We start from the raw sequence: 24,728 nt of genomic DNA, 5'->3' as shown, positions 1-24,728 counted from the left end.
ATCGTGGGTAACGCCTGCCTACTTTTCGCTTTCGCGCTGCCAAGTTGGAGTAGATGCAAGAATTCACAAGAATTCACAATTCATTCCCTCGTGGATCTTGTTTTTGTCATGGAAATCCCTTTTGGAGCTTTAAAGTATTTAATACATGTGTACATGAATGTATCCAGCGCTGTGACGTTTCATCAAAGCGAAGAAACCTGCATGGGTTCAACTTCGGTTCGAGAAGCTCCACGCGCCCCCTACTTCAGCAGTGATAATAATGGCATCGGCAGCAAATTTGGCGAACAGAAAATCGAAGGGAAAGGATGCTCGTAGACCTAGCACAGCCCTTGGATATGACGATGTGGTTGACAGCGGTGACCTTTTCAGCGCAGAACAGAAGGAACTTTTGGATCTTATTGAGCAACAGGATGTGAACGAGGTGCGGGAGTTCTTCGCTCAAGGGCCAGCTTTTGATGTGAGTCGAGGCGAAGTAGGACGAGTTGCTCTACGTTTAGCTATTTACAACGAACGAGCGGACATCGTAGAGATTTTGCTTGAAAATGGTGTTGGTGTAGGGAATGCTCTTTTCGCGGCAGTTGTCAAAGGTTCTAGAGAATGTGTTGAGCTATTTCTCGACAGTCGTTTTTTCAATAGATCTAGAGGCGACATTGGACCAACTGATCGGCGAGAGGGATTCTTCATGAGCCCACTGATGCTAGCAGTTCGACTCAAAGATCACGACATTATTCAGTACATGTTGTCCAAAGGTTTTGGAATCAACCATCCTGAGGAGTGCCAACCGAAAAAGCAACTGCCAAGTGACAACCAAGAAGAAATACAGTTCTTGCTACACATAAATGCTTACCGTACTCTTTCAAATCCTCTATACATGGGATATTCTTATCTGTATAACCCTGAAAGTGAGCATCCATTAGTTACTGCATTCACTCTGCACAAAACACTTGATGGCAAGGCCATAGCCGATCATGAATTCAAGAAAGACTATGAAGAACTGTCTGAAGGGTGTGAAGAGTTTGCAGTTGGTCTTCTGGAACAGTGCAGGACATCTGATGAAATTAAAATTCTGACAGATATTCGACCGGACACAAGTCATGGACTTTGTAGGAATGAAAAGCAGGACTTTGAGTTTTGTGCACACACAGAAGAAGCTAAGGAGCTCATATTCCTTAACATGGCATTGAGGAATAATAATGACAAGGTGTGTATAATGTACAGATGACTTTTTATGCAGTTGATCCATCTACATAGGTATATATACATTTTTAACACAAATCTTTTTTTTTCCCAAAAACTGTGATTGCTGACAAAACATCTACTTCACAGGCAAGATAGCCAAGTAACTGTAGAAGTCCCCAATTGGTTTTGAATATTGCATAGAGTACAGAGTTGAAGTCAGGACTACTTAGACCAAAGTCAGCTAGTGTCTGAGAGTGGAGGGTTTCAATTGAGTACTTTAAAATTTAAAGACCAAAGGCCTAAACATTCATCTAGGCTGTCACTCTCTTTACAAATAGGAATAGATGGAATTCTACCCTTCAGCAATATGTGTACTTGTCAAGACTTGCAAACCTACTTTTAATTTAAGATTTCAAGATGCTGCTATGATCTTAAAACATGTAAGTCTCGATATACCAATTTATTAGCTAGCAAAAGTATCATTCTTCTACCCATTGTATTAACTGAATGAAAAGCAAATGTTTAATGTACAATGTAATATTTTTTATAACCTGATAAATGCCTTGTTTTTTCTGTTTTAGCTTGTCGCTCATCCATACAGCCAGTTGAGGCTCAACCTAGTCTTGCACACTGGAATTCCTGAACTAAACTGTTGCAAAATTATGTGGAGGAAGAGAAACTTCCTAAGTAAAGTGATCTACAGTGTACGTCACACCTTACTTTTCCCGTTTTTGGCTGTCATCTACCTTTTTGCTCCAACCCTACCACTGTCCATTGGTCTGGCAAATCCAGTTGTGAAATTCATTAGTCATACAGGTTCCTTTGCAGTTTTTCTGCTTTTGCTCATTATCTCTGCCTTCCAAGATAAATTTCATGAAGCAGGAAATACTCCAAGTGCTCTTGGTAAGATTTTGCCTCAGGGGTGTTGTTAATAAAAGTGAAAAAATATAAAACAAACAAAGAAACAACAATATAAAAATCAGGAAGGTGCAAATGAGAACACAAAAACATCCTCAAAAACCAACGTGATGAAATTGAAAAATACCTCATTGTTTTTTACCCCACCCCTTCCCCCCCCCCCCCATCCGAAATACATCATATCAATCAATGTAGCATTCCATTCTTAGGGAGTAGTGATTCTTGTCACTTTATGGCACAGACAACTAAATTAAACACCAAGGCTTATGAGCCACCATGCTAAAAGGCTTTACGATACTTAACTAAATATCCAAAGATCGCAAAGCAGACTTAGTCGTATACATAAAACCCCAAAATTGTACCTCAAGTAGCATGCGACTTATGTTCAAAATTATTGGCAAAAAATGTGACCCCCTAAACTACCAAACTAAATCACCAATTTAAAACCTTAAATATTATTTTTCATCTCGTTTTGGCTTAAAAGAAATACTCACTGCCAATATTGTCAGTTCCAAAATGCCTTCCCAAGGCCATCAGTTCTGTTTTCCTACATTAAAACAATCACATTAGATTACAAACCTTAAAATTTGTTTTTCTTTTCAGAGTGGATTGTCTTTCTTTGGGTGGTGGGTCTGGCAGTTCAGGAGCTTAAAGTGTTTTACAGTCAAGGCTCCAACCTTTACCGACGGCAGTGGTGGAATTTAGTCTCACTGCTCATGGTTACCTTCTTTGTGCTTTCCTACTTTTTTCAAATAATTGCTTATGGGCTAGTTGGGAGCTGGGCAGTCCTGGACAAGTTCCGCAAGTTTGTCCCCTCCTTTGGGTACCAGCCTATTTTGATAGCCAATAGCTTGTACACGGTCGGCATGGTGCTGAGCTTCTTCCATATCTCCAGTGCTTTCCAAGTGAATGCCACCTTTGGTCCCATGCAGCTGTCGCTGTACCGACTGTTCAGGGATGTGCTCAAGTTCCTGGTCTTTTTTGCGTTGCTTTTTGTGGCATTTGGAGTGAGTCTCAGAAAGTTGTACTCACATTACATCAGCACACAGTATCAGTTAAATGAACAGGCAAATGGAACAGGCAATGCAAAGGGCAGAGTGGGTCATCATTTTGCAAGGTACAATGTTTTATTTTTTCTTAGGCCATCCCTTTTTTTTTCTCTGTTTAGCATTGTCCGACCGACCCAGATTTTCACAGTTTCAAAAAAAAAAAGTTACACAGAAGGCAATGAAGGCAACGACACATTATTTCAAACAATTGTCACTTTAATCTGAAACATAAGCAATTTTTTGCCTTACAGCTTTTTAGTTTTTCCCTGTTCTCGTTTGATTTTAACAACGACGTCGACTTTTTCCTTTCTCCATTGCCACGATGTTGACTTTGTAACCACACCTTGTTGTTTCCAGGCTCCACGGATATTATGCTGAGGTATCGGGCTTCGTAGTTCCAGACTCCTTTTCCAATTTTATTTTTGTTTTTTTTCCTTTTCCGACCGACCGACCCAAAATCAGAAAACGCATTCGACAGTAAATGAAAAAAAAAAGGGGGGATGGCCTTATTCAGATAAAAAAAAATTAGTCTTGGCTAACAGTTCAACCACAGAGGTAAATAAAACTGCACACCATAATATAAAATGAATATAATTACCAACCATTATAATATTGGCAAGTGCTGCAATGTATAAAGTTAAGTTACAGTTGGACCCCACTAATTCAAACTCGGTTATTTTGAACTCCCTCTTACTTTGAACTCAAATCAACCATTTCCAATGGATTTTTCCTTCAGTCCTTTACTATCAGTTATGTCTAACTCTCACTTTTTTCTTTTCCTCTGGGAATTCAAAATAGCAGGGGTCAACTGACGGTATAAATTTACAAATAGGTAGCATTCAATCAAGCTATAAGTACTCTGTCTTGTAACAACAATTGATTATTATTGGTAAATATATTTATGATTACCAAATAGAATATAGTTATAAATAATTATCTTGACTCAGTTATAAGTCTGTCTGTCTGTCTGTCTGCCTGCTTTTCTGTCCATTTGTGTGTGTGTCTATCTGTAGGTCAGTCAATCCATTTGTTGGATCTCCTACATGTATTGGCAATAGCATTTTCATATCCATCACACCCACTCAGTAGATAAATGCATACATGTACTGGTATACAATTTAATTGTGATACAATGCAGCACATGTATGATTATTTTGCCAAACATTCTGTTTTGTAGGGTAGATAAGGGTCTGGAGAGCTTATTTTGGTCACTGTTTGGCTTGACTGATTTAGAGACATTTGGAATTGACAAACCTGAGTTTCAGATCACGCAGCAGACAGGAGTTGCACTGTTTGGCTTGTATCAAGTCCTGATTGCTGTGGTTGCAATTAATATGCTGATTGCTATGATGACAAGGTCTTTTGAAACCATTGTGGTGAGATTTCTCATTTAATTTATTAGTACTAACTGCTTTTAACATTCATCCTTTAGAAGCATTCAAATGTACCACAGTGGAAAGAAGCAGTGTCTTAACGATTTGTCTGTTTGTTCATTTGTTGGACTCTTTCACCCAGGGGTGTAAATGGGTACCTCCCTTACTTTGTAGAGGCAAGGTGGCCTCATGCTTAATGTGCTCTCCCCAGATCAAAAGGCCCAGGTTCAAGCCCTGGCCAGGGACATTGTTTTGCATTCTTGGGCAAGACACTTTACTCTCTCAGTAACTCTATCCACCCAGGTGTATAAAATTGGGAAAATTTAATGCTGGGGGTAACCCTGCAGTGGACTAGCATCCTATCCAGGGGAGAAGTAGAAATACTCCTAATCACTTCATGCTACAGAAACCGGAGATAATTTAGCGCTGACCTGATGGGCCACTTGGCTTGTATGCTGACTTCACCTACCTACATGTACCTACCTACCTACCTACCTATCCCAGGCCTACATGTATCTTTTACTTACACTACATTTACATCATATGTCAAGGTCTTTGCATCAGATTAACTCTACTGAACACATTTTTAACCTCCAATAAGGTTCCCCTCTCCCTTGGCTCTGTATAAGGGGCACAGAGTCATTTTCTTTAATGCCCATGCACTTACACATTTAATAATAAATAAGGAAAGATGGTGGTGGGTGATGATCCACCATTTTTGTGGCCTGTGAATTGTGAAAAACCTTTGTAAACCCATATTGAAGTATACTTTGTAAGACAGTGTCTGAGAATTCTGAAAACAGATTTTAGGTTGTGAAATGTAAAATGAAGGCCCTCGCCTTCAGGTACCAAACAATATCCACTATGGTAAAACTCGCACTTGTGTTCATGGCTCTCCTTTTATTTGTCTATTTTATTTTTCTAAAGGAAGCAGAGGATTTACACTGGAAGGTGTCCAGGACTCGCATGTGGATGAACTGGGTGAACAAAGGCAGTGTACTCCCCCCTCCATACAATCTTATCCCTAATCCTAAAGCTGTTATTCATTTGTTCACGAAAATAATGGACAAATGCCGGGGATTTAACCAGGTTGGTTGTAGTCTGCATGGTAGGCTTAGGCAGAAGCGGAAATTAACAAGAAGTGGTGGGGGCAGGGTGCGGGGGGGGGGGGGGGGGTGGTAAAGGGTGTGGGAGCAGGGAGATTGGGAGAGAGAATGGTGAAACAGAGAAAGAGAGAACTGACCCTCCCCACTCCCTCGACTTCTTTCATGCTGTCCACACCCACCCTGCGGCTTAAGCTTAAACCTGGATAGGTGATGAGAAGTGTTCAGTCATATTTTTTATACTCTGATTACTTTTGTCTTTTAGAATTTAGAATCACGTTATGAGGTTAACATGAACAACCACGACATCCTTGGCGACATACCACGAAAAGTACATGTGAGTTGGAAGCTCATGTATAATTTCGTCTTGAAATGAAATGCAAAGATGAATTCAGCTGGCCATCTTCCCATTTAACCCCTTTATGTTGAGCTTCGCTAGCTAAGTTAGGTTTTGACTGCAAATACTTTTTTTCAGGGATTTGAAATGGTAAAGACCAAATTCAACAGTTGCTCGCACAGGAGAGACGTACTTGTGCAGATTGTAGAACGTTATTTGCACCAAAGGAGGGAAGACAGCAGACATGAGGACTCTGAGAACCTTAAAGACATCAAAGCGATTCAAGAGCTTATGTGGCAGGAACTGGGAAGGCGTGTCGAGGGATTTCCAAAATCACCGTTTAAACGTATATTCAAGAGGTCAACGGCTGCTCAGGTACAGTTCTAGTTGGTATGTAAGGGTAGAGTTATAGCTTGGGGAGAGTTGAAAACACTGACCCCCGCTCCGCGGACTATCCAATGACATCCCCATCCCAATCCGCAGACTACCCTACGGACTACTCCGCGGACTACTCCGTGAATTACCCTACGGGCTACTCCGCAGACTATCTACGGACAACTCTGCGGACTACTCTACGGGCTATTCCGTGGATTACCCCATGGGCTACTCCGCAGACTATCCTACGGACAACTCTGCGGACTATTCTACGGGCTATTCCGTGGATTACCCCATGGGCTACTCCGCAGACTATCCTACGGACAACTCTGCGGACTACTCTACGGGGCTCCGTGGATTACCCTATGGGCTACTCCGTAGACTATCCTACGGACAACTCTGCGGACTACTCTACGGGCTATTCCGTGGATTACCCCATGGGCTACTCCGCAGACTATCCTACGGACAACTCCGCGGACTACTCTACGGGGTTCCGTGGATTACCCTATGGGCTACTCCGTAGACTATCCTACGGACAACTCTGCGGACTATTCTACGGGCTATTCCGTGGATTACCCCATGGGCTACTCCGCAGACTATCCTACGGACAACTCCGCGGACTACTCTACGGGGCTCCGTGGATTACCCTATGGGCTACTCCGTAGACTATCCTACGGACAACTCCGCGGACTACTCTACGGGGCTCCGTGGATTACCCTATGGGCTACTCCGTAGACTATCTACGGACAACTCTGCGAACTACTCTACCGGGCTCCGTGGATTACCCTATGGGCTACTCCGTAGACTATCCTACGGACAACTCTGCGGACTACTCTACAGGCTATTCCGTGGATTACCCCATGGGCTACTCCGCAGACTATCCTACGGACAACTCTGCGGACTACTCTACGGGGTTCCGTGGATTACCCTATGGGCTACTCCGTAGACTATCCTACGGACAACTCTGCGGACTACTCTACAGGCTATTCCGTGGATTACCCCATGGGCTACTCCGCAGACTATCTACGGACAATTCTGCGGACTACTCTACGGGCTATTCCGTGGATTACCCTATGGGCTACTCCGTAGACTATCTACGGACAACTCTGCAGACTACTCTACGGGGCTCCGTGGATTACCCTATGGGCTACTCCGTAGACTATCCTACGGACTACTCCGCGGACTACTCTACGGGCTATTCCGTGGATTACCCCATGGGCTACTCCGTAGACTATCTACGGACAACTCTGCGGACTACTCTACGGGCTATTCCGTGGATTACCCCATGGGCTACTCCGCAGACTATCTACGGACAACTCTGCGGAGTACTCTACGGGGCTCCGTGGATTACCCTATGGGCTACTCCGTAGACTATCCTACGGACTACTCCGCGGACTACTCTACGGGCTATTCCGTGGATTACCCCATGGGCTACTCCGCAGACTATCCTACGGACAACTCTGCGGACTATTCTACGGGCTATTCCGTGGATTACCCCATGGGCTACTCCGCAGACTATCTACGGACAACTCTGCGGACTACTCTACGGGGCTCCGTGGATTACCCTATGGGCTACTCCGTAGACTATCCTACGGACTACTCCGCGGACTACTCTACGGGCTATTCCGTGGATTACCCCATGGGCTACTCCGTAGACTATCCTACGGACAACTCTGCGGACTACTCTACGGGCTATTCCGTGGATTACCCCATGGGCTACTCCGCAGACTCCGCAGGGGGGGGGGGGGGACGCAGTGGAAAATACGGTATTTTGTAAACAGTCATAGTGTGCGGATTGACCGCAGCAAGCTACGATTCTGCTAGCCATTTTGGGCTATAGCCATGTTTTCTCTCTTCAAAACTGTACCATTAGCCGTCTGGTGAGGTGGGCCTGTTTTAAACAGGTCCTAGGCCCTTGTTGCGTTTTTGTTGTGCTAGAGGTGATATTTTTGTCAAGAAAAGCAATTTAGACAATTTACTAATTTTATTTTTCTTAAATGTTTAGAGAACAGAGGAAACACGTTTGTAACAAATGGCCAAGCCGAGCCTGCCTTTGTCCACGAGTTACCGGCTTTCCCATCAGTTACCTACGGAGTGGGTTTCCAAAGAGCTTTAAAAGTCGGAATGCTTTTGTTTGCTTTGCTTTGCTAATGTAACTACGCTTTAAATGTAACTAAAGCCATAAGTAAAGAGGCTGAAAAAACGTCATGTACTTGTTTGTTCAATGTAGCTGGTACATAGTTTTGACCATATTAATCGACAATTTGAGGCAGCGTCCACACTACGCCGGAGAAATTTAAAAACGCAGCTTTATTTCTACCGTCAGGCCTATGCGTCACGAAAACGGAGCTTTTCGAAAACGCTCTTAAAACCGGAGGAAGTTGAAAACTCCGGCTTTTTGTCTTCGTGTGGACGGAACACTTGTTAAAAACGGAGCTCTACGAAAACGATGGCGTCACGATAACCATTTGATTTTCATGACAGAGTTTTCCTCAAACACAAATCAAAAATGACCGGCCATTGTTGCGTTTTTAAGTTCCTCCGACGTAGTGTGGACTGACAACATTTGATGCGGTTTCAGGGTAACGGGGCTTCATTGTCCTCTTCAGCAGTTACAAACACTCTTTGGTAGTTCAAAGTGGGATATTTTGTCCCCTTTTGTTTGTGATCTCAGGTAAATGTAATAAAAACACTCCCTTACAGCACAATGCCAATAATTTATCTGTCATTTATTTATATCAAAGAAAATGTTTTAGAATTTCAACAGATCTGTAACGTTTTTGGTTTAATAATAGTTGTAGACATAATTTGAATACTTGGAAGTTGGTCCTAAGTAGCGAAAACCAGATATAATGACGGTGGAAAACTTTTGTAATTCTAATAAAAATATTCACCCCACCTGGCACGCACTTTTTTCTTGCCCTTTGTTTATTAATTTTGAGTTATTATAGTTTCTCTAAATCTTGTTTCCTTCCATACTGTTAAAATCTCCTTGTTAATCGCAGTCTCAGTTCATTTCATTCAGGAATCTTATTTTTTGTTATATAACTTATTTCTGTAGTCATTTTATGTTATCTACATTCCATCCAGTAGTTGTCTTGCTTTAGGTCCAGCTTTATTAGCAAAGAAATAAGCAGACTTTTCAAGTCCAAGACTGTGAAGATAGCGAGCATACTCTGTGTAAACTGCGTGCACAAGAGCAGCTAAACATGTGTTAAGGAAAATGGTAAATTGTGAACAACACCTAACAGAGTAAAAACCCTCATTTGAGAGCTTAAACCAATACGCAGGATGAGTCTTGAGTAACGTATCAACTGTTACACTTCTTGCTTAGCTTCAAGTTTACAGTTTCTCTTTGCACGAGTATTTCACGATCTAAAACAGTTTGCTTGGTTCTTACTTATGCTCAATTGGAGGACAGACGTATGGACGACTTCATTAGCATGTTCTTGTTCATGTAACTAGTTATAAAATAAATAGATAGGTTCCATATTGACATGCGTCTGTTCAGTATGTTGCAAGAACATCGGTGACACTCGGCTATCGCCTTGTGTGCTCCCTTTTACTTCTTATCTCATTTTTGACGTCATCTGTGATCTATAACTGAACAGACGCACGGCAACATATTCGTAATAATATATTTATTGCGTGTTCCACGCGCGGGTGTCGAGCGCAACACGCAAACCGTGTATTGCGGCGAAACGTTTCCCAATCATTTTGACTTCCGCTTCCTGTACGCGATGCGTAACTCTTGCGCGTCGCACTCATGTTAACTTGGGCTTGCTCAGTTGGAGAAAGTTAACGATCGCGCTTCGCTCTGAAGGTACATGAAGAAACCAATGTGTTTGTTCATAGAAAGTGAACAACTTTTTCCAATAAAATCAAACTGATTGAATTAACAAGCCGAGTTTAACTCAGTTCCTAAACATCACTTAAGGTTGTCAACTTTCACTTTAAAATACTTCTGCTACAACAAAGAGCCATTGTGAAAAGGATACTGTTCTTTTCGTCGCTTGGAGAAAGGAAGCCATACTCCTGACAAGCTTCTGCGAACAACCCTGCACGGTCAAAATAACGCATGCTGCAAACAAGGAGAACGAATCAAAAGTTCATCACACCATTGAAATAACAACCAATTTTGAATTTAACTGAAGTAAACCATTTATTTGTTACATGATCAATACCTGTAGAGCATATCTAGCGCCTTGTAGAACTTTCCTAAAGACAACAACACCAACACAGCCTTGCTCTGCAAGAAATCACAAAAAGCACAGTACACGTACGTTACGTTTACCCAATATTATCCACACCGTATTCCTTGACTAGTACAACACAGAAGACGTCTGTTACTGCATAACGAATCGAAAAAGTCTGATTTGTTTTCATATAGAGATAAATTAACACATCGCCCTCTAAGGTATGGGAAGAGAGTTCTTTGAAACTCCTGAATTCAGCCACACACCGGGTCTAAGGCCCCGCCGGAGGAATTTGAGAACGGAGGTTTCACTCTGAAAACGCATCAAATGTTTTCCGTCTACACTACGCCGGAGAAGTTAAAAAACGCAACAATCACCCGTCATTTTGGATTTTTGTTTGAGGAAAACTCGGTCGGGGAAATCATAGTGACACCCTCGTTTTTGAAAAGTTCCGTTTTCAAAATGCTTTCCGTCCACACATAAACGCAAAGACGGTGTTATCAAATCCCTCCGGTTTGAAGAGCGTGCAGGAAAAGCTTCGCTTTTGTGACGGATTAGTGTGGACGGTAGGCCTTGCCGTAGAAATAAAGCTGCGTTCTCAAATTTCTCCGGCGTAGTGTAGACGCTGCTTAATTCGATTTCTCCAAGAGTCAACATGTTTTCTTAGCTTCCTCGTCAACTGTACGTATTGTTAAGATACAAGTAAGACCGAGAAGGTTTCTATCTGTACTTGCAATGTAGACATGGTAAAGTATTACATGCAGACAAGACGTAATCACCTGTTGACTCGTGTGAGTACTGGACAGATGTTCAATCCATCTTCTCATCACCTCGGCACAGTCAGGATAGTTGAGAGTGGCCTGCAAGAATGATCATTACAAACCAAGATATCACATGTACCTAGGCCTCCTACTAATCCACTTCGAAAGCTGTGCGTTTAGGTACGGAACAAGTGTTTCCCAGTCGATTTATGGCCCAAGCGCGAAGACCGGGATATAAAACCGACGAGATACAAGGAGGATCCAAATCGTATAGTACAGACCGAAAATACGGGATTAATGTAATGTTCAGTATTGAATATGTCTCCCAGGAATAAAAGGAAAATTTTTACATTAAGAGCGGGAGAAGTGTAACTCTAAACTGACGTTTCGGCTGTAAAATACACATTAGGTATGAAAGAGAGAATGAAAGAGGATGTCCACCGGCTAATGACTCAAACCTCTAGGATCCTCTAGAAAATAAACTTAGAAAATTATGCCTTATTCATTTTTGTTATCCGATCTGCTGTTTTCTGTTCTGACTTTTTGTTGGCTTCTGTCCACCTTCATCAGAGTTGCAATGTTTAGGTACTTAAGAAACTGTCTATAGATAGGGAAGTGCAGTGAGTGTTCCAATGGACGCGTTAAAATAGTGAATAAGACACTGATACTGAGATAAACGTGTTACCTTTGCGAGCCAGGCTGCTCGATCCCATTCACCGTAAGTCTGAAGATAACGGCAGGCATCCAGTCCCTTGTCAATCAAGCACAGCAGCTGAACTCCCTCTGTAGACAATACCAACGGTGTAAAGTTAAAAAAAAAAAGTAAATAAATGGAGAAAAAACGTCTCGGCTGATATCCACCAAGTTAGAGTACAAGATACACAGGCCTGATCTGCTGTTGCTACGTAATAACTCACAATTACGGTGAATAATTCCAGCAAACCCAGCATAAAAATATTACAGGTATGGCTTCCCCCGCCCCCTATCAAGAGCTACTCTTCATCCCTGAACAGTCCCAGTTAAATACCGTATGTCTCGTTCCCATTTTAGCCAAATGATAAAACACTTTTATTCGGCATTGCGGCCAAGAACCGGCCATTAACGATCAAACATCGTTCTGTAATTCAATCATTTTCATTCAAACTCTGGTTAAGGGCGGCCAAACATCAGACATGTTCAACACCACTGTTGGAAAAACCTGTTTTATTGTTTAGCCGTGTATTTAGATGCGTAAACGAACTATCCAAACGAAAGTTACATGACTTTTGTATTCCTGTCCTAATTCACAAGGATTCTTACCTTCACCCCCCTTTCCCCGCATCCCCCCTTCCCCGGGCCTAAATAAACATGACTTCAAAACAGTACACAATATACAGCGTAATAAAGCTCACCTGCTAGTTTTCCGCTCGCGATGAGATTTGTCGCTACAAGTTTTATTGTGCTTTGCGAAGCACCCGAGGAGCGAATGGTTGCCACTAAACAAGCTCTATGAAGGTAAAGAACAAAGAAAATCACAGGGAAAAATGTTTGGACAAGCTAAGATTACCACTAGTGAAGACGGAGACTTTCACGGCAAATAGTAAATGTTGAAGAAGTAGGGAGTTAAACCGCAGTGCAAAACACACGTAGTCACCACAAGTACAACTTTAAAATAAATCGTTTATTTCCATTAAATACTTGCGAGATTTTCGTGTTCAAAGGCCTCACCTGAGAGAGTCCACATAATAATTATCATTAACAGCGTCTGTCTCAAGGAACAACTGCACTGCTCTGTCGGCCTACAACAAGAACAGAATGCGTATCAACGTAAACAGAAAGACGGGTTGGATTGACAGTTTGTCTAACACTTGATAAGGAAGTTCATTAGACAAGTCAAGCAATCGAGTAAACATTCCTATGATTTACTGTTGCAGTGCTTATTGTGATTTTCAATTTCATTGCTATAATTTTATCAGTACTAACAACGTTCCCACCTGTCCTAAAAGCACCAGAGTTTCAGCGCATTTTCTTGTGTGATCGTATGTGGATCTCTTGCTGTCATGAAGAGCGAGACGGTCCAGCTGACTTCTCTGAGAAAAGAGAATGATTGAGAAATGGTTAATAGAAACCTTTACATTTAACACTGATTCAGAGGGGGTTGGGGGTGAGACGCTAAGTGTATTTCCGTACCAGCCGAACAAATAGCCTACTTCTAAATAGCCTACTTCTAAATCAAACCTTACCTGGAATGCATCTGTGTCACTGATGATGCCATAACAAGTGTCGAGGGAGACTGGGTAACAGCAACAGCTTTCGTTTTCGCTCGCACCATTCTCCCCTTGGCCACACAGTTCAAGGTCATCGTCGATTGAAAGTAGATCCAGGCTCCTGGAACTGAAGCTCCGTCTGAGTTTGGCCGTGGCTTCAGAAGGGTTGAATAGGTCAGCAGAGTACGACCTTGCTCGGTTGTACATGGGTTGATGATCCGACTAGAAGATAAGTTTTTACATAAAATCCACAATCAACAGCAACATACAAGATATTATATTTATAATAACCGTGATTGATTTTACCTACCTTATGTTTTGAACACAACAGTCTGGCCTTTTCTCGTCGGAGGTAGTGAAGAGCAACTTGCCAAAACACTGTTTCTGCTTCGTCTCCAAACAAACTGAAAAGTGCATTTCAACGGAAAGACGGATTTCAGTTTCAAAATTCGTGTCTTTTTAAGACGTACTCAAAATCAAATACGATGTTGTGGCGGAAAGGGGAGAGGGGTGGGGTGGAAAGTGGGGCACGGAAGTCTTACGATTTGGGAACTGGGAACCAGTGTGAGTACCAGTTCCCTTGAAAGCAATACACATCCTCTCAAATTGTCTCTCTACCTAACGAAACGACCAAAATGGTATCAAAGGTTTGTTTGCTGTAAAGGTTTACAATGCCTGCTACTCCGTATTTAACTTACTGTGCTGCAAGGTAACATTTCTGTGCAGTTCCCAATGTTGAATTCAGCAGCAGTTCTCCAATATTCCTGAAGAATACAAAGTGATACACAATCGTTATTAGAAGAACCGATTACTAGTTTTCACAGCCACTTCTGAAATATAACCTTCAGAATAAACTCCCCTATAGGCATATAATATTGCCTTGATCGTCTCTTCTTGCGTCAACTCTCGAACGAACGAAGAGAGGATACGTGGGGCTTAAGTGTGTCTTGTGTTAGTAACTAAAGTAGAGTTTGCATTAGGCATAACTACCCTCAGTAACCCTATAAAATATCTTGACTGTCAAAATAATGATTCTTGCATGATAGATAGCTTGTAAAAAGTGATGAAACAATTTCTACATCAAGTGTGTTATACTTACGGAGGAATCATTTTAAGTTGGTCCTGAATTACAGTCACTGATTCTTCTTTCTTTAATTCCCTAAAATATTAGAAGTAAGGCGAGGTTACCAAAGGTAAGATAAGATAAAGATGTTTTTGTGATCCTACAGTCACCTGGCATTACACAACGTTCAAGTCTGATTCACTACCGCCTGGATAGCACGTTTTCTTTAAATCTAGTAACAGGATATGCTGTTATGTACACTTGCTGCGCTTTCCAATAACATGCGAACTCTGACATTCAAACCCAAACTAACCATAATTGCGTTTTTGGCTGGCGTCAATCATAATTAGATGAGTAATGAACCTTAAAAAAAGAAGACAAACAAAATGGATCGAAATCTACCAATCACAGGACCGTGACAAACGTGACCTTTTGAACCCTTTGAGGCAAACCTCTGCTACCTGAAATTCCGCTAACATGATTGATGGCCCGTTGATTGAACGCAAATCGACCTTGCTATCATATTTAACATGTCTTTACAGATAAGCAAATTCAAATCTAATGAGTGCTGTTACAGACAACGTAATAGTACAGAAGCATGTATTACAAACTCCAAAAATATTCCTTGGTATTTAGAAAAGAACAGAAAACTTTGCCTTTTACAACAACAAAGGCAAAATCAATAAATCAACTAAAATCTTACAAGTCTGCAATGTCTGTAAAAGAGTATTGGTCCCTTCCCAGTGGGTGCTGCAGAATGGACTTCAGAATGAGACTTGTTTTTGGTTCCATGATGTGAGGGCACCACAAAGGACCTTCACAGTGATAAAACAAAAGTCAGCTACTCTAGAGGCACATGAGGGTCCCGTCCACATTACGCCGGAGAAGTCTGAGAACGGTGTTTTCACACTGAAAACGCATCAAATGTTTTCCGTCCACACTACGCCGAGGAAGCTTAAAAACGCAACAATCATCGGTCATTTTAGATTTGCGTTTGAGGAAAAGTCGGGTAACTAGGGAAATCACAAACTTATCGTGACCTCATCATTTTGGAAAACCTTCGTTTTCAAACTGTTTTTTTGTCGTTTTCGTGATAGATTAGTGTGGACCGGTAGGCCTAACGGTAGAAATAAAGCTGTCTTTTCAAATTTCTTTGGCGCAGTGTGCGCCTAATATATCTTCAGTTGAAATTTCCAGGAAATAAAAAGGAAAGATTCCCAGAGTGTAAGATATATGTTAAGTTAAACAATTAAAAGCAAATAAGGCAGTTTCATTTAGTTAGAGAATCTTTACTTAATATGCAAACTCAGATCATGATACATCTACAAAAGTCTGCCAAATAGGCTGAAAGTATGTTATTATTTTGTATTTTCTGGAAATTCAGTGGTTCTTTCCTGGCAAGCCAGACTCTACGCAAAACTTTATATTACACATATATCTGCTAGCTATTCCACTAATAATACTTTGTCAGCATATGCCAGCAACTTGCTCTAGTTATAAGAACTGTGGCAAAACTTTGAAGGAGCACATGTAAGACAGGTCAAGGCAAAGGAACATACCATCTAGGTCCATCTGAGCCATAGCTGAGGAGGAGCTTTTCAGGTCCATAGTCATAACAAAAATGGCCCCATTGGAATGAGTAGCAATTGGTAAATCTGAAGCCAGCCAGTCCATGTCAGCAAGTGGTGGAGAATCCTTTGGCAGCTTGTAGCTGCTGTAAATCTCAAACTTATGAAAAAATAATCCAGATAGGATTTTTAGAAAAGATTCAAATAACATTTGACTAAATGACATGGAGACTACTTCTTTATCTTATCTCGGTGTCAGCTGTTAAAATAATTTTTAAATCACAATATTTTAGCGATAGAGAACTTTTTCTGTGTTTACCATAGCCTCATCTAAACACGAGGTGGGTTCAGAGAATTCAAGACAGCTATGCAAACCTGAAATGCATTCAAGAGTTTGCATAACTTTCAAGAATTCTCCCAGCCCCCCAAGTGTTTAGATGAGGTTATTTTAACACGGAAAAAGTGTTCTATTGCTCAAATATTGTGATTTGATATTTGTTTTAAGAGCTATATTTCTGAAAACTACGTGCAAATCTAAAACATCACAACTGTGTTCACATACTCTCATGTAAACATACCTATCGACCAATGAGAGTGCGCATAGTATCTGAGTTATTTTATAAAGTTATTTAGTAAATGAATTGCAGATACCATTTGTAAATCCCAAATATCCACCCCATCACTAAAGAGCACAGCAAGCTTGTTATTTCCTCGGCCAGGACCAAACTTGATTTTCTTGATGTGACCTCTGTGTGTTGCTATACTTCTGTAACATTACAGAAAACAAGAACAAAACACATGTGAGAAATTATCCTTCCTGTGTGCAAGTGCTGACAGTACATTCTTAAATATTTTCCTAGAAAAGTAGACATAGCATTAACTTAATAATTATGTGGTTTCTTAGCTAATAAACAGACAAAAACAGACAGTAAATATTAGTCAAGAACTGAAGGCAAGTGACACTAATGAGCTTTTTTAAAAGTCGGCAATATCATTGTTGTGTAACAATGGTTGGTAAATGAGTAAATGATCAATGAACTAAACACTGACAGATGAATTCCCAGTTTTGCAAACATGTCAACTACATGTAATAATGTTTACCTTGTTATTCTGGCTTTTAATTCCCAAATACTCAGGTTGCCGTCTACATCACTCAACACCAACAAATCACCTTTCCAGGCTATGTATGTGACAAGTCCAAGGGTGCTCTGCCAACACAGAAAATAACTCATTTGCCAATGCTGTAAACAACTAGATCTTCATTCAAAATAGACAAACAAATTTATTTAGTTTAAAATACAATCTCCATTAAAACAGAACCACACTTACATCACACTGGACTTTGGAGCCATCCTTAACCACTGTCCCTTCCACAAGAAAATGATACAACAGTCTGTCTTGATCCACACATACAAAGTGTTCTCTTAACCAGGACTGTAAACAAACAAACAAAGAAGAACAAAATATTTCATTTAAATGTCTGTGATCACAAGACAATGGTAGACTACAGGGGCAGACGAGAAAATACAATACAATGCAATTTAGCTTTATTAAGGACTCCTGCTACAGGTTGTTTCACCCTTAAATTAGAATAATACTTACCTTACAGATTAAAAGATTACAAAGTTTCAACTTAATAATAACTAACATAGTTATGAACACTTCACTTCACTTATAGTTAATCCATCCTACATGTAAAAAAACACAGTTCATTTTTAGCTAATCTTTTCAATTTCTTAATTGTACTTAGAAATGATTGAAAACTGAAATTTGACTTTTGTTCAATAATGTTTTTCAACACAGTGAAAAATCTAGAGCCAACAGGTCAGTAATGCTGCAACCAACTAAATAACGGGTTCAAACTACTTTCTTCTGTGCAAGAGAATGCTACTGGAAGCCTTGAAAATCCTGGCTTAATTTAGAATTAAATTTCAAAAATTGTACATCGATATTACTTTGGAATGGTTGTGAGACGGTTGCCCAATCAGAACACTTGTTTAATTAATTCGAAGAGAGTATTTTTAATTTAATAATTACCAAATGACAGTTGTATGTTTGATTGATTTTACTTGATCAATCTGTTATCAACAGCCAAGTAGACAATGGAGTGTGAGAGGTAGGGGAAACACTTCTACCTGTGTCGGTGTGTGGTCTGTCTTGTTTGGATCCAGAACATTAGCAGCAATTCCAGAAGGACTTGTCTCCAGCTGCTGACTCAGCTTTTTCTTCAGGTGTTTGGAGTGATGAGATGGAGACCATTCCTAATGAAAAGACAAGACTGCAAATCACTAATGCAAAGGGCACATGTACTAACGTTCAAAATAACAAGAAACAAACAGCACCAGATCTACTGAACTCCAGTTTATTCTACACGTACACATAGGCCTTCCCACAGTACCAAATAGAAGTTTCATTTCAATGAATGGCCAGTTAGTCACAACACTTCTCTTTATGCAAAATTAAGCACGACACTACAGTACATCTCAGTAGCGAAACCGCTAGACTTACCGAGGGTACATGTAGATTTGAGCATGAGGATATACATGTAGAGCAGGTCTCTAATGATTTCCATCAATAGTATCAACTGTAATCAAAATATGTACACTAACATACCAGAGCTGTGACTGATGAAAAGTTTGATGGCATCTCTCTGAGCATTGTAAGGTTCTTTAAATCCCAGAGCTGTAGTGGTCTGTCCTTGATTATTACAAGGAAGTATTGCCTGCCATGTGCAAGAAATGGACAAAGTGAAATTTTACAAACTTAGGACACCCATGGATACCCTACACCCAAAGTTCTGACAATATTGCTTCCTAATTATGTTGTGGCTTACCAAAGGAAGGCAATGGGGGATTATCTCTCCTGGTATAATTACATATTTTTATTTTTTCAATTATTTAATTATTTAGTCACCTGAGATGGGACACCTTCACAGCCTCAACAGCAGATTCTGCCGCTGCTTTGCCAAGCTCGATTAGAGTTGTTTGACCTGGGAGAAGAAAAAAAGAAAAAAAGAAAAAACGATTCTCACTACTTGAGAGACATGTGACATGATTACACTAAGGTTCTTCTAAAGATAGTGAAACATTAGCAAAAAAATTTATTGAAATAGCTCATTGTTCGCATGTACCAGTTCTTATGCTAACAAGTTGTAACTCATTCTTGGATGAACTCCCAGATGGTTGGGCCCAGGAAAAGAAACTGTCCAAGTTGCTCCAGGCAATTCCTCTGCAAGAACAAAAAAATATATAATTCACTGTTTTGTCATCGATCAGTGAAAGCAGTTGTAATACAGTGTAAATGTAAATAAAAGCTGAAACTTTTCCTCACTTGACTGCTCCAGTGTGAATGGTGTATTCTCTGGTAAGCAAGCCAGTGCCAAGGTTAAAAATCTGAACACAACCCTGGTTGTTTCCTAGGGGAATGACATAAATTATAATTTACTGGTCAAGAAAATGTTTAAAATAATGTTTATTATGTAAGCATGCCTTTAGCCAGTATTTGAAAAGTGGCCATCCAAAATGTGCTGCAGGGCCTGCTCAATGAGCAAGTTATAAGGCAGCATATGAAAACCAAAATAATTTTTCTATAGAAAGTGGCCATCCACAAGATGCCTGGACACCCATCTGGCTGAAAGACTGAGTATAATTATGCACATGCTAATTTTATTAGGGTACAAGTAACCCCAGCAGAAACAAATGTCTTTGTACATGTCACTGCTCTGTTTCCTCACCTTCCCAACACACAGATAAAGATGAAAAATGTTTTTAACTAGCAAAGGGGCAGTCTCAAATCCTGTAGTTATAATGATTTAAGGGTTTCAGAGGTAATTATGTTCACGACCTTCCAAAGCCTCATGTGCTGGATTGGACAAGAATGCAAGTGGTAAGTTTCTTAACTTTGATTTTGAAAGACTACGGTTTTGAAATTATAAAGGGTTGATTTTATTTCTCAGCATATTTAGCCATTCTATATTCAGGTAAGATTCTTACCAACAGCTATAAGTGGTTTGTAACTGGCCCAGTTTTTGGTCGTCAAGGGTGGACACATGACGGAGCAAGTTGGTGGTGATGACACAGCATTCGACAAAACAACCATGATGAACTTGAAATGTGCAGAACTTGGAATCACACTTCCAGAGGTAAGAGGCGGTGGAACCATGTCAGAAAGAGTCAACCTGGGATTTGTATTGCACTGCAAGTGGTCTAGGTCTGCATCACAAGGTAATGAAGCTTTCAAAGCTTCTTCTGACATGAGAGATGACTCTGTGCTTTGAAGCCTTGTAGCTTTTAATTCCCATATGATCATTCTACCATCGCTGATCAACAAAGCAACTTTTCTTTCACTGGTGGGACAGCACATGAAACCAAACAATCGGCTTGACTTGCTGAGTCGAAGGGGGTCTGACTGGCATTTGTTTTCATAAATAATGTCTACTGACGCATTTGTGTCATTAGCTTCCTCGTCAGGTGTTACAAAGTAGGGGTTGTTTGCCACACGTCTTCGCACTCTCATAATCACACTGCCATTTTCGTGCAAACACATGAGAACATCACGTTGCTGGCAAGGGATGATTTGGAGAAAGGAGGGACTGTTTCTTTCCAGACTGAAAGAGCAGACTGCCTGGTTTATTTCCATGTCTAAGATCATTACTTCTCTTGGAAACAATGCTAAAAGATGGTGACGAGCTGAAGGAAGGTATGCAAGCTGGAGGCAGTCGCTAAGGGCAACACTCTCCTCTCCAGTTCTGAAACAGAAAAATTAAGAAATGTATAGATTTAGCCAAGCGTAAGAGCAAGGTTCCTGATTACAACAAGTTAGCCTGGCATGAGCCCAAGATCCAATAGAAAACAAGTACTTGGTCAGCAGTCAACTTCAATAGAACATGTGATCTCGAATAGCTCTTAACTTGAGCCTGCGATATGGTCACATGAAACTGGTAAGCATATACTTTGTTTTGATGGGTGTTAATTGATTGTAACATGGATGTCCAATGTCAAAGAAGTACACTGTAAACCTAGGCTGCATGTCTCTGTCAACCTACAGTATTAACTGGAGTTCAGTATGGCCGCCATCTTGTGTGACACCGTCATTGCCATCATCTTCATGGCTGTCATCGTGTGTATGTGCCCACGAGCAATACGACTAGCCATGATAACCAGGATAAAATCTATTTATGGGTTTCCTTTTCTTTCCTATATTATATGGGTATTGGTGCTCCACTTGGCAGCCCTTCAGAGGTCCTTTGGGCAATGGCAGCTCCGCTGTAAAGTGTATTTCTTAATTAATGATATATGGGTTATTGACCAACCATGTCGCATGAGGTCAAGATGACTGGAAATTGGCCAAGTTCTTTATTTGCATATCAGCTATGGACCAAGATGGAGTTGAGGTGCCTTGAAAGGCAAAAAACAAAACAAAAAAAAAAAGAAAAGAACGAGGCCAATATCCAGCCATCTTGACTCAACAAGCTTTAGTTAGTCAATAAGGGAAGTAGTATACAGACACAGCAGGTAATCCCGTATGGGCAAGATAGCGCCATCTTGCTGCTCGAGTAGCCAATCACAGTGAAGGATTCATTTCATCTTGCCTAATCAAGGAGCTAGCGCTATAATAAGGAACATAGACAGCTCCAGAACTCACAACACTGAACAATCATGTAAATCGAGAATATTCTGCACCTGGTTTTGGATTCTCCTCCTGCCCACAGTCTCATCCTAGAAAGTGCTGACTTAGGTGTTGATGGTTTGGCCATGTTCTTACTGTCCTGTCCAGTGCTGGATGAACCAACAAAACTGCCATTGGGTGATGTGGAACCTGTGCTTGTCAGGTAGAACTTGCGGCCATTGCTATCTGGTGCTTTGTTGATGGAAAAATCATTGATGAAAAGAATCCAGTCCTGACACATCACTGAGATTGAGAAAGAAAATACCTTTCAGTGTTAGATTTGCTACAACTTGTTGGAAGGACAGTTCAGAAGAAATATTCCCAGGTACTACATGGAGATGTTCAGTATTTCACAAAGAAAGAAGAAAACTTACAATATGCGTAAAAAGTCACCAACTTAGGAAATTAGCACCAAATTCTCTGAACTGACATTAAATTAAACAAATGCAAAGAGAATTTTTATTTCAAGGTGTCTGCTAAAATGTCATTCCAAATACAACACTGACATGTCCTGAAAAACAACTAATAAACTTACAAGTCACATTTGAAGGCATAAAAGGATCAAAAGCAAAGCACAATAATGGCTCTTGGAAAGTCTTCTTCCACAGCTTTGTGCCAGTGTCGGCATTCCATAGAATCATTGATGACGGTGCATGAAGCACTACTAAGAGATCGTGACAGGCATCTTGAATTGCAAGCCATTCTAGGTCCAAGACTGGCCTGTTTCCATCTGAAAACTCTGTCACAGCAGTGCCTTGGGAGATGTCCCAGACAATGACATTGCCAGCTGTATCACCAGAGGCAAGACGCAGGATATATGGTGAGTTGAAGTCATGGTGGTAATTATCGCGTGCCCACTTTACCTAAAATCGCACAAATGAAATATGGTTGTTTTGATCATCAAAATAGTTAATTAAGATGCTTGACTATCAGCTGTCAACTTAACATCTGTTTATTTAAGGCTCGAATCATTCACTGCTAACTATATGAAACTTTTACTCAAGTAATCAGTATTCATTCTGTATTAGTGTGCAAGCACTCTTCCAACATCTTAAAAATATAACTATCAGCTGATGAGAGCAAAAAACTTAGTACTCATTACTGAAGCTCTGAAAATGTAACATCGATGGGCCACTTGGCGTGTATGTAAACTTAAACCTTTTTTTTCCTTTAATGTAACATTTGCCTTACCTTTGTACAAGGGGCAGTATGCTGAGTAAGTACTTGAATAACCTGTCAAAACATGCCAAAGCGACAATATTAATCTTAAGATAATATCTAATTTTACTACTTGATATATACAGGAAGCTTTTTTATAAATTATTCTAATACAATTGAACCTCCTGTAAGCGACCACCTAAAATGTCAAGCCTTGGTGGTCGCTTACGGGAGGTGGTCGCTTATGAGAGCTTAGACGATATTGGGTCAAAATTTTACCTCATTAGCATGGTAACTGCATGACTGTTTCAAAAGTTTTATTCGTGCAAAAAGTCAATTTTGAGAAAAAATCCGGTACTTCCCATTGAGAAATTTCCATCTCTTGTACTATCCAGGAGTGTGATGATGTTATAATACCTTGTTATCCAATATTTGTTCTATTATCTGTCAAAATTAAATGGTCGCTTACACAAGGTTAAAAACAATTATAGAAAATTTCAAACTTTTAGCTCTAAAAGTGGTCCTGGTCGCTTACAAGAGGTGGTCGCTTACAGGAGGTTCCAAATATAGTGATTTGACTTGGAAACTTTAGGTATCTTGGAAAACTGGTCGCTGAGGAGAGGTGGTCGCTTACGAGAGGTGGTCGTAACCAGTGGGTTCAACTGTATTAAATTTTTATTATTGAATGTCAACATACAATGCCAGGTTTAATAATAAACATATATTAACTAAAGCTAAAGGAACCAGTGCTGTATGATGACACTTGCTAAGAAGTTACAAATTTTACTCTTTAAAGATTAATAAGGTTAATGCTAGAATACTCTAAAAAAACGGAAGACAAGTTTCCTGCAGGCACTAGTCATGATATGTTTACGGCTGATATAAAATGATCCATTTTTCAGCTGATTATCATATATTTTTTTTTTTTGGTTCAATAAATTAAATGTATAAGGCTTAACGTACTTAAACTCTTACCTGAACTGATTTGGGATCAAAGACAACCACAAAATTTTGACATCCATAGGCAATGATTGACTGCCGTCCCCTGAACAAAACACCATTACATGTTCAAACATCTGTTAGTCACAAACCTAACCAGTGGTAATAATCTCTGTACACTTTATACTTATTATTATCACTCTGCCCATGCCAAGGGTACAGAGAAGGTAGCGCATGCTTAAATTTTAACAGCTTTGTACCTCAAAAATACATTTAGCTAATGTTTTATGTTTTTTTTTGTTTTTTCATAAATTCGTACATTAGTTGAATACCACAAGGGTATAAGAGGGTTTGGCCCTTTGTTATCAAAAGCATGGAGTGGTTACGTTGAAGTCTTAAAAGAGCAAGTAAGCGGTACTGTTGCCTCAACTTATTGCTACAGTTAACACTTATGCACTAAAATTCTTCATAACTATCCTTAAATTTTCTCGACACTTCATAATAGATGCGAGGTGTACATTACGACGTCGACAGCTATTGCAAGCCGTACAATAAGTGAAACCCATAGAAAACAAGACCTTCATAAGTTTAATTACTCACCAATCACAAGCCCCTCTGTTTTGAGCGTTGAGCGCACCAGGCAAAACTCGTGGTGATAGCTTCATGGCAATTCAGATTTATTGGTTGTTCAAGAAACAGCAAACTTCTGCGAATCCGGAATGCCTTTTTCCGCCATTTTGGTTTCCCTGTACCATATAATATGAAGGTATTTCCCATTAACTTTTGCGACCGCTGA

The 24,728-nt window shown here is 40.3% G+C and overlaps 2 protein-coding genes across 2 annotated transcripts; one reads left to right on the top strand and one right to left on the bottom strand.

Annotated features, from left to right (window-relative positions):
- Nucleotides 1–35: 35 nt before the first annotated feature.
- LOC110042691 (short transient receptor potential channel 5-like) lies at nucleotides 36–9,232 on the top strand. Its single transcript, XM_020748058.2, has 8 exons — nucleotides 36–1,201; nucleotides 1,761–2,082; nucleotides 2,701–3,214; nucleotides 4,324–4,522; nucleotides 5,447–5,608; nucleotides 5,888–5,959; nucleotides 6,098–6,334; nucleotides 8,340–9,232. Exons 1-8 carry the CDS (start codon nucleotides 260–262, stop codon nucleotides 8,361–8,363), a joined length of 2,472 nt encoding a protein of 823 aa, XP_020603717.2. The 5' UTR covers nucleotides 36–259; the 3' UTR covers nucleotides 8,364–9,232.
- Nucleotides 8,300–24,714, bottom strand: LOC110042690 (WD repeat-containing protein 11-like). The gene is made up of 28 exons (XM_020748056.2): nucleotides 24,533–24,714; nucleotides 23,969–24,038; nucleotides 23,027–23,068; nucleotides 22,371–22,698; nucleotides 21,850–22,078; nucleotides 20,161–20,915; nucleotides 19,499–19,583; nucleotides 19,299–19,396; nucleotides 19,082–19,157; nucleotides 18,782–18,890; nucleotides 18,304–18,429; nucleotides 17,498–17,602; nucleotides 17,270–17,376; nucleotides 16,820–16,934; nucleotides 16,160–16,328; nucleotides 15,304–15,415; nucleotides 14,637–14,696; nucleotides 14,236–14,301; nucleotides 13,848–13,941; nucleotides 13,514–13,759; nucleotides 13,265–13,360; nucleotides 12,999–13,069; nucleotides 12,683–12,777; nucleotides 11,977–12,074; nucleotides 11,310–11,390; nucleotides 10,519–10,583; nucleotides 10,333–10,415; nucleotides 8,300–9,537 (listed from the first exon to the last, which is right to left on the bottom strand). The coding sequence occupies exons 1-28, from the start codon at nucleotides 24,595–24,597 to the stop codon at nucleotides 9,410–9,412; spliced, it is 3,774 nt and encodes a 1,257-aa protein (XP_020603715.2). The 5' UTR covers nucleotides 24,598–24,714; the 3' UTR covers nucleotides 8,300–9,409.
- Nucleotides 24,715–24,728: the final 14 nt, after the last annotated feature.

This window comes from Orbicella faveolata, unplaced genomic scaffold (assembly GCF_042242905.1).
Source record: "Orbicella faveolata isolate gen_17 unplaced genomic scaffold, um_ofav_v1 contig_1, whole genome shotgun sequence".
Classification (NCBI taxonomy): Eukaryota; Metazoa; Cnidaria; class Anthozoa; order Scleractinia; family Merulinidae; genus Orbicella; species Orbicella faveolata.
Note: the sequence above shows the minus strand (reverse complement) of the source record. Positions and strands in the feature narration are given on the sequence as shown.

Bases quoted from the DNA above. Each gene is read 5' to 3' on its own strand.
- LOC110042691 (XM_020748058.2), top strand. From the start codon at position 260: ATGGCATCGGCAGCAAATTTGGCGAACAGAAAATCGAAGGGAAAGGAT. The intron at 5,609-5,887 runs GTTGGTTGTAGT...TTTGTCTTTTAG, and splicing joins AATGCCGGGGATTTAACCAG to AATTTAGAATCACGTTATGA. The intron at 6,335-8,339 runs GTACAGTTCTAG...TTAAATGTTTAG, and splicing joins AGAGGTCAACGGCTGCTCAG to AGAACAGAGGAAACACGTTT.
- LOC110042690 (XM_020748056.2), bottom strand. From the start codon at position 24,597: ATGAAGCTATCACCACGAGTTTTGCCTGGTGCGCTCAACGCTCAAAAC. The intron at 18,430-18,781 runs GTATGTTAGTGT...TCTTTTCATTAG, and splicing joins TTTCATCAGTCACAGCTCTG to GAATGGTCTCCATCTCATCA. The intron at 12,778-12,998 runs GTGAGGCCTTTG...TTACCTTCATAG, and splicing joins TATTATGTGGACTCTCTCAG to AGCTTGTTTAGTGGCAACCA.